This window comes from Malus domestica, chromosome 17 (assembly GCF_042453785.1).
Source record: "Malus domestica chromosome 17, GDT2T_hap1".
In the NCBI taxonomy this organism is placed as follows: domain Eukaryota; kingdom Viridiplantae; phylum Streptophyta; class Magnoliopsida; order Rosales; family Rosaceae; genus Malus; species Malus domestica.
Genome location: NC_091677.1, coordinates 5,836,637 through 5,846,139, shown reverse-complemented (window position 1 = coordinate 5,846,139; position 9,503 = coordinate 5,836,637). Strand labels below are relative to the sequence as shown.

General features: G+C 36.1%; 1 protein-coding gene across 1 annotated transcript; it reads right to left on the bottom strand.

The window, feature by feature from the left end:
• Positions 1 to 546: 546 nt before the first annotated feature.
• LOC103404882 (AP2/ERF and B3 domain-containing transcription repressor TEM1-like) lies at positions 547 to 2,222 on the bottom strand. The gene has a single exon (XM_008343847.4). The coding sequence runs from the start codon at positions 1,802 to 1,804 to the stop codon at positions 893 to 895; it is 912 nt and encodes a 303-aa protein (XP_008342069.3). The 5' UTR covers positions 1,805 to 2,222; the 3' UTR covers positions 547 to 892.
• Positions 2,223 to 9,503: the final 7,281 nt, after the last annotated feature.

The following is a 9,503-nucleotide window of genomic DNA, read 5'->3' as shown; positions in this document are numbered from 1 at the left end:
ATGTTACCCATGGTGCGGTTTGTAACCTCGGTTTGACCATCCGTTTGTGGGTGAGCCGTAGTACTACGCCACAAATCTGTACCAAATAATTTCCACAAGGTAATCCAAAAATGATTGAGAAATGTTGAATCACGATCAGAAGTAATAGACTGAGGCACTCCACATAGTCGCACAATTTCTCGAAAGAAAAGTTGAGCAATGTGGAATCACGATCATTATTATTGTTATTGAAAGACGTTCAAATGAACCTAAACATTTTTCAAATCATTCAATTTGAAATTATTTGGCAAACTAATGTTCAGATGGTTTGAAATCATTCGACAAAATTAAAAATGAGTGTTATAAGATTTGAGAAATATGGGGTGTATAAAAAATGTGGGGTGTATGTAGAAAATGTATAGTGTATATTGAGAATGTGGGTGTGAGGGTATTTGGGAAATGAAGTGCGGTGTATTAATATAATTTTTAATTGAAAAAGCAAATGTGGGGTGTATTAGGTATGTGGGGTTTATTCAACAATTTGTGGAGTGTTAATAACATAAGCCATAAACAAATATTATCATATTTTTTACACTCTAATTAATACAAATGAACTCTACTACTCACTTACATTAAAGATTTTGTGAGTAAGTACAGTTTTGTGTGTTTATATAACGTTCCCCTTAAATTTGCAAAACGATGGCATTTGGTTACAGAACGATGGGATTAGGATATTGTCGTTCTTTTATTAAACTTGAAAATTACCCAATCGTTCTATATGCCACGAGCTTTGTCATATAATTATCTATGACAAAAAGAAAAAGAAAATAAAGGAAAATAAAAGGATGACTTTTAACTTATTGAACATGGTCAAAGCCTCCAACACCTGCTATTCTCTACAATGCACATGTTTTCATGATATGTTAACTCCGAACAACCTCACCACTCCATCATCTTGAACCGTCGCTAAAGGGCCAGCAACCCTACCATGCATCTCCTCGATCCGCGAAACATCGACTTTTCTAGGTCTACACTCAATGAACAGCTTCTTATCCTCCCCTACCGATCTCTGAAACATCACAATATCACCAGCTTTCAGTTTCTTCTCCTTCACAAAACGAATCCACCCTTTGCTCAACACATAACTCTGACTACTACTCCAATAACAGTACCCAAACCTCCACACCTTCCCCAACTCATCCTCAAATTTCAACAACACCCCTTTACCAAACCCTACACTCAGATGAACCTGAAAATGCTTCTCGGCATGTTGTTTTGGTATAACCATGCGGTTCAATCTCCCTACGTCGCTTGGTGTTGCCACTTTCTCGAAAAGCAACTCCCTCTCGCGACTACACGTGTCCATTAAATCAAGGTAACACTTCGTACGCTTTCCACCATCATCAAGGCCAAGAGCACCACCATTGTGCAACTTATGCTTGTACATCTCGAGCTCGTTGGCATAAGAATGTTTTCGAAGCATGTCAATGATTTCAGCCTTGGAATGGGATTCCAAGAAAAGAGCCTCCGTGACATCACGTCCGTAGGGTTTCATTTGGCTTCGACTGAGGTGTGTGATGGCATCAAGACCCCGGAACTTTAGCAAGGCAATGTTGTAGGTTTTAGCAGCTTCTTCTTCATCATTGAAGGTTCCCAACCATACACGATGACTCTTGTCGTATATTTGAGCTCCCCACCTGCCATTTGACTGTGGCACTACTCCTTTGTACCTTGAAGAAGGCAACTTGTTTGAACGTGCACCGTTTGCTCCATTCATTGTTGAGTAGTCACTTGTGCTCGCATTCCAGCAACTCATCGTATCCATTGTGATTGGGAGGAAGAGGAAGACGAGAATTAAACTCTATTTCTAGAGTATTTTGATTCGTAGGAAGAGAAGAGCGAGAATCAAACTTTGTTTCTAGGGTAATGAGTTTGAGGAAGATGATGACGAGAATTGACCGCTTGGGTTTCTAGACTTGACAGACAATGGTCACTAATGTTTAGGTAGTGCTTCTTTCTCCATGATGAGTTTCTTGCACACCGACCTATTGGGAGGAGGATTGAATTGAACTTTGTTTCTAGGGTATTTGGATTTGCATGAGAGGGGGATGAGAATCAAACTCTGTTCCGGGTTGTTTTTGAATCATAAGAAGAATGAGACGAGAATTGAACTGTATAATTCTAGTGTATTTTCTGTTCTTAAGAGAGGAGGATGAGACACGTAGGCCCAATATTTTTTATTTCATAGAAGTATATGGTAAGAGTGTTTGATGTTCATATATATAGTTGTGTAGGATGGTACGTGTAATAAAAGTAAAAAGATTCACAAAAATTTTTGCATTTCTATCAAGCTTCCTGTTTATATATCTCCTGCTTATATATATAATGTTCCAGGGAATGGATTCTCATTTTTTTAAACGGGGATTAGTTGTGGGGTCCACACTACATCAAACTTTAACAATCTGAACTGTCTATTTTTTAAGTTGCATCTCATAATCATTGCAAAATATTAGCCAAATTGGAAATATTTAAGACATCTAGTTGTGTTTAAAGAAATTAACTAATACTTTGTAATATAAGAAACAATGAAATTTTATCTTGATAATTAAATAGACAAATAGTTTCGGATTGAATTGAATTTGTGTAAGGATGATCTACGAATTGAGACTTACAAAATAGATAATTCGGATCGTTGAAGTTCGATGTAGAGTGAACCGCACACCTAATTCCATGTTTAAAAAATATAGAAATCCCTGTGCATAAAGGGCTATATATATAGGAAAAATTAGAATCCAGTCCCCAATCACCAATGTTCATAAATTAAAACCTCATTGATTTTCAGTTTTTGATCAAAGTCCCTTGACTTCTTGACTTTGTACACCTCAGCATTTTACTATTAAAATACTTCCATGTCATCTTTTTTTTTTTTTACAACAAATTTTAATTTATAATTTGTCCCACATTATCACGTTTGTAATTGAAAATCTCAAAATTCTCTCACTTAAATTTATGCTTATATTCAAATTCAACATTATTATATTGAATATGTATCTTCAAATTTAAATTTCGCTAAAAAAATTCAAACTTATTTTTTTCTCCATGACCATCATATTGCAAAATCGTAACAAATGAACATTATATTACTCTGAATGCAATTTTTATTTCATTGGCTACATTCTCTTCTCTTGTTCCTTAATCCATGTACAGAACTTTTATTCTATACTACCATTGTAACTTTCTCTTCTAAATTTTTTTGTACCCATATATGTATAACTTTTTCCTATAAGATTTATATAATAGGTAGCCTTAAGTAATTTGGTCTCATGGTTTGCTTCCATTTTTCTATCCTTTAATCATTTTTTACATTAAGAATATATATGGGTACATTGTTTTTCTTGTTGTTGTCACATATGGGTTTTAATGTTGAAATTGTATATGGATACATTCTTGTGAATTACTATAATTGTACATGGGTACGTTCTTATGGAAACATTTATCTTTTATCATGACATTCAATAAAAAAAAACAATTCTTTTCTAAGGGTGCAGGTTGTTGTTTAATTCCACAAATGTTAAAGTTCAAATCTTATGGGATTTTATATCCCATAAAACTTATTTTATTTAATTGCTTTAAATGTTCGGACAAAAAAAAATTCTTTAAAGGATGTCTATATTACAATATTTAATATGTGTTTAATTTAAAATATAAAATAGTTGACATGGAAATTGATTAATGCTAATATGTTGATGTGTACAAAGTCAAAGAACTTTAATCAAAATCTAAAAACTAATAGGATTTCAATCAATTTATATTAGTGATTAAGGAACGCATCCAAAACATCTCATATATATATATATATATATTATTGTACAAAGTCAAAAAACTTTAATCAAAATCTAAAAACTAATAAGATTTCAATCAATGTACATTAGTGATTAAGGAACGCATCCAAAACATCTTTTATATATATATATATATATTACCTGTTACCATCTCATGGTGCTAGAAGGTTCCTTCTTCTCATGTCCCCATGTGGGATTTTGTACTCGATGGGGGGGAAAGAGCGTGGTTGGAATCTGAGGGGATGGACCTGGACATGTCCTCCATGCATGCGTGGCATGCTCTGATTGGTTTTCTGCATGTTGTGATAGTCACAAAATATATCCCTTTGCTCAACACTTCGGCTTTGGCACATTATCCCAATTCGGCGTTCACGTCTGCTTCTTTTCACCGCCAATGCACATGGAAAGTGAAAAATGCTTGGACATTAGAGGAACTACATGTTGAATTCTTTTTGTTGGCACATCAATTTTGCTTTGTTTCACTTACACGAATTACTATTCGACTTTACCAAAACCTTGTTGAATTCTTTTTCTTGGCACATTACTTTTGCTTTGTTTCACTCAGAGGAATTACTATTCAACTTTACTAAAACGTGATGAATTCTTTGTATTGCACTGTAGATCTTTTGTTGGATGAATCCTCCATGTGATGCAGCAACACGTCTCCAAATCTGTGTACTGTATACAGTAAAAGTGACACTTTCAAACGAAAAGGACAAATGGTGAGCTTTAAGATTTATATTGGCAAGGAATTTCTAGCTTAGTTTGTTAATAGGCTTTTTATTTAAACACCGCATCTTAACTAAATTCATCATATTTCTCTCTACACTCCGTTAAACAATTTAAATATAAATTCTTTCTAGACTCACCGTAAACTCTGGACATTGATAATAAAAAAATAAAAAATAAATAAAAAAAACTGTAATTATCCACAACATATTTCACACAGGTTTCGGCTTCATCTAAATAAGTTTATGTTTATATCTGCTTAAATATCTTCATGTATTATGAAAGGGACCATGGAATTCTTTCATAGAACTACTATTAGTGTTCTATGAAAGTTTGAATATAGTGTCAAAACCTCAATAATCTTTGAGCCTTATAGACTTGGAAATAGGTTAGATGATTGGTTGTGTGAGCGAGCCACTATAAATGCTCTGATACCATGTATGAATTATAATAATGTTAATTACATTCATAGCACAAAAGCTTATACATACAATCGTGTGTATTTGGCGCACAAGTAAAGATCTCTACAAATTAGGAATACAATCAAAATCCGCTTACAATATTCATTCCTAAACTTAAAGAGATATGGTTTTCTTTGGCAAGACCCCTTCTCTAACAGCAGCAGGTATTGGTAGTAGACAAAAAATGATATTGACTTCTAATTGAGCGGTTTTGCATTGAGTGGGGAATTAGCTCAATTTGTTTCTTTTATATGCCTTAATCCAATGAAGGACTTAAACAATTTCTTATCTAAGGAATAATTTAACCATGAAAAACAAGAACTCCTTTAATCTCCAATAGAAGGTTCCTTGTATGACTCGAAAGGAATAATGCATGTGACTTAAAGATATGTTTTACTGGAAAGGTCATTCCATTCAAATCTTAGCAGAGAATTTTTAGATATAAAGTTCAAAAGGAAACTTCTGCTACACTAAACATAAAAAAGTTTGGATTCTATTCTTAGTTTTATTTTTATCTCACGTTTAAAATACACCCTAACGAATTGAAGAAACATGGAAAGAGAGAAATCCTCCCCGGGCCTAATGATGAACAAACAGTAAATCAAGGCTGTGTCCTTGTCCCGCACAAGGTTCTCACGTCCTGGTCTAGTCTTCTTTCGGTTTTACACTATGTCGATGGAGTCCACATATGTCGCACACAAATACCCTTTGTCCAGCTTGTGATCATGTTCTTCTTTTGACAAATGTCCTTTTAACATTCCGTTCTTCTTGCCTAAAATCTAATGATGTTATCTTAAGGTTATCTATAAAGAAAAGTGTCGCAAGGAGAACGTGGTCATAAGCTAGGCATAGAGTATTTGGACACAACAAATCTAAACTCGTGTCAATGTAGCTAGTCACCTCATCCTCTGTAAAATATTGACTAACAGTACTTCTTGTGAGCAATATATCTTTTTACTTACAGATCACATTATACAAGAATAACTTATTAAAAACACATAAATTATGTTCACATATTCAACTATGATTTGTTTGGCAATAAAAATGGCTTATTTGTGTAAACATTAAACAATCATCACTTTTTAGACAAGAAGCAGGACCAATTTTGACAGTAGAGGTATGTTGAAAATTAAAATAACAAGGAATTCCAATCATAACACCATCCTGGAAACATTTGAAAAATATTAGTATTTTATGGTTATTATATATATATATATATATGGGTTTGCTTGTTAGTTTACTATTTGGGCCTAGCCCATATGAATTAGAGTTTCTTAAATTTTGCTCTCTATAATGTAACTTATAGTTTAGTATGAAATAAGTCAATTAAGATGTAGTCATTCGGTTGTAGTCATCTCGACAATCTCGTTTAATAATATAATGTTTATAATTAATACAAGTTCATCTATCCAGATCTGCCGCACCCCATCTTCTCCGCCTAAAACTCGCATGGTTCAATGCCCTTCAGGCCCGCCTGACCAGATATGCTGAACTCACCATTAGTTTTCGCCAGTTTGCCAGTCAAGTCAAGTTAAGTAACGTTAAAGTAATTCAAGTTCGTCTATCTACTTGTTAGACTTATTGAGCCAGTACGCATTTGCTTATTTGCAAACTCATGTCTGTGTATTGTCATGAGTTTGACCAAGGGTTGTTGAAAAATAGTAGTATTTTTTGGTTATTTTAATTATTTGGGTTTGTTTGTTAGTTTAAGATTTAGCCTAGTCCATTCGAATTATGGTTTCTTAATCGTTTTGCTCTCTATATGTTTAGCTTATAGCGTATTATGAAATAAGTCAGTTAAGATGTAGTTATTCTTGTTTAATAATATAATGTTCATAAATAATAATTATATTTCGTTTGTTTGTCTGTTTATCTTCAATTGAAACTTGCACATGAGCAGTTCTCAATTTTGCATATGTAGTTTCAGACTTGCAGTCTTGTTCATCTAGACCCGGTTGGTCCATGAAAAACTATGGGTAGGTAGCTACTATTGGATATATGTCAACAATCTGTGATAAACTTATGTATGCTAATAATAAATGCAAATAAATATTTTACAGAATATAAACAGAATGCAACAATAAGCAAGCAGATAAACAGAAGATCGAGGCTTGCGTACCGCAATCTCCTTGAAACAGAAATTTCGTTCCTACTTAGTGCTTGTAGTTCTACGGACGTCTGCTTCACCAGGATTCAACGATCAATTTAGAATTCCAACACCGGAAAACTTAACTTCTAGCGAATTTCTTTATGGTTCTTTCAGAAAGAATGATTTGGATTGTAGAAGGAGAATTATGTTTTTCTGTGTTCTAAATGTCATGCAGATGGATGTATATATAATATGATTATGCCTGTTCGCAACATTTATGGAGAAGGGATGCATCTGTTGGGAAACATATTCTCAAATGGGTGTTTGCTTTCTGCGTTCTTTCACCACACTTTAGACTTAATCTGAAAGGATGAGTAAGTTGGTAAAAAATAATTAATTAATTAAATTCATAATTAATTAAATCCGAAAATAATTAATTAAATAATTGGGTAAATGACAAAAATCTACCTCAACTATTGGTGTCATGGCACTTTCATACCTCATCTTTTAAAATTGATAATGTCATACCCTATCTTACGAATTTGTGCCAATATCAGATCTCCGTCAGTTTTTCTATTAATTTCTCCGTTAAGTGCTGACGTGTCTAGAGACGAGACCTATTTTTTATTAAAAAATTAATTAAATATGAAAAAATTATTAAAAAAAAAACAAAAAACCAAAAAAAAACCCATCAACCTATGTCTCCCCTCCCCAGATCCCCTTCTCTCCCACCCAACCATTTCTCTCTTCTCTTTCCCTTCAACCTGTATCCTTAAAATCCCAAAACCCAGAAATTCCCATCTGATCCGTAATGCTCCACCCTAACTTGCCCCTTCTGCATGCCAGGGCACACCAACACTAGAGACCCCGCCACCTGCGACACCGCGCACAGCCCCTTAGGGTTCGCGATAGTCTCAACGAAATAGCATCTTGATAACGCCGATTCTGCCCCCGTTGTCAAAGTTGCAGCGGAAGAGCTCACGAAACAGGTAACAGTTGTAGATCCGGAACCCGTGGTCCATCCCTACAGCGAAGCATGCCTAGTCTTGGTTAAAACAGATGTGGAAGAGCGACAGAGGCAAGCGGGGTGCCAGAGGGGCAGACTCCATGGGCGAGGAAAAGAAGGGAATGTTGTTGTAGAGGTTGTGGCTTGAGTTAGGGTTTGGGGGCGATTGAGGGTCGTGGTTGTCATCGTTGGAGTCAACGACAGATGTAGGGTTGTCGTCGGTGGGATCAGAGATGAAGGTTGGGGAAGGGACGGATGGGAATGGTTTCTGGATTTTGGGATTTTAAGGATGCAATTTGCAGGGAGAGAGAAGAGAGAGAGGCGAGAAAGAGAGGGTTGGGTGGGAGCATGGAAGAAAATGCCGATAATATCGGCGAAATATTGCCGATATTATCAGTTTTTCGGGACATGGATATTTTAATTGGTATCCGAATGGTTTTTGGCCAAATATCGCGATATTTTGGAAATATCGCGACATTTTTTTGAACGGTGCAATCGGACTCCGAGCCAAACGTCGGAGAAGAACGCCGGAGACGGTGTGCCTATTCCCGAGCCGATTTCGTCCCAAAAACCTTGTAAAAACACAATTTTTAACTTCAATTTGACATATAAACTTCAAATTTCACGCATGCAAGAGGTAATAAACGATTCAACATATGTGATGTCGGTTTAGGGTTTAGGGTTTCAATGGAATTTCACCTGAAAACTTGTTCAGCGGCGCACCGCCACAGACGACTGAGCCAACTCCGACTTCGTCAGAACCACGATCAACGGCGGCGACACCCAGATATCGAGAGGGATTCGAGATTGTCGGACTGAGAAGCAGAAGGCCGTGGTGTGTGTGTAGGGGAGGGGAGAAGAGAGATCGAGAGATCTCTGTGTGTGTGTGTGCGCGTGGGAGAAGGGAGAAGAGAGATCGGAGAAGGGAGAAGAGAGATCGAGAGATCTGTGTGTGTGTGGGAGAAGGGAGAAAAGAGATCGGAGAAGGGAGAAGAGAGATCGGAGAAGGGAGAAGAGAGATCGAGAGATCTGTGTGTGTGTGTGTGTGTGTTTGGGAGAAGGGAGAAGAGAGATCGGAGATCTCTGTGTGTGTGTGTGTGTGGGAGAGAGAAGGGAGAAGAGAGATCGAGAAGGATCGAGAGAGAGAGAGACTGAGGTCGTGGTCTGCGTGTGTGATGTTTGTGTGCGTGCGTTGTGTGCGTGTGTGGTTGCGTGCCAAGTGTCATTTGTGTGTGTGTGTGGGGGTTCCTCCTGTCAGGAGGACACATGACTGACTTAATATTCCTGACAAGTTTTACAATTATTTTGACAATTTGACAGACTCACTCAGTATTCCCGACAAGTTTTACAATTATTTTGACAATTTGACAGACTCACTTTTACAATTATAATTTGTA

Bases quoted from the DNA above. Each gene is read 5' to 3' on its own strand.
- LOC103404882 (XM_008343847.4), bottom strand. From the start codon at position 1,804: ATGGATACGATGAGTTGCTGGAATGCGAGCACAAGTGACTACTCAACA.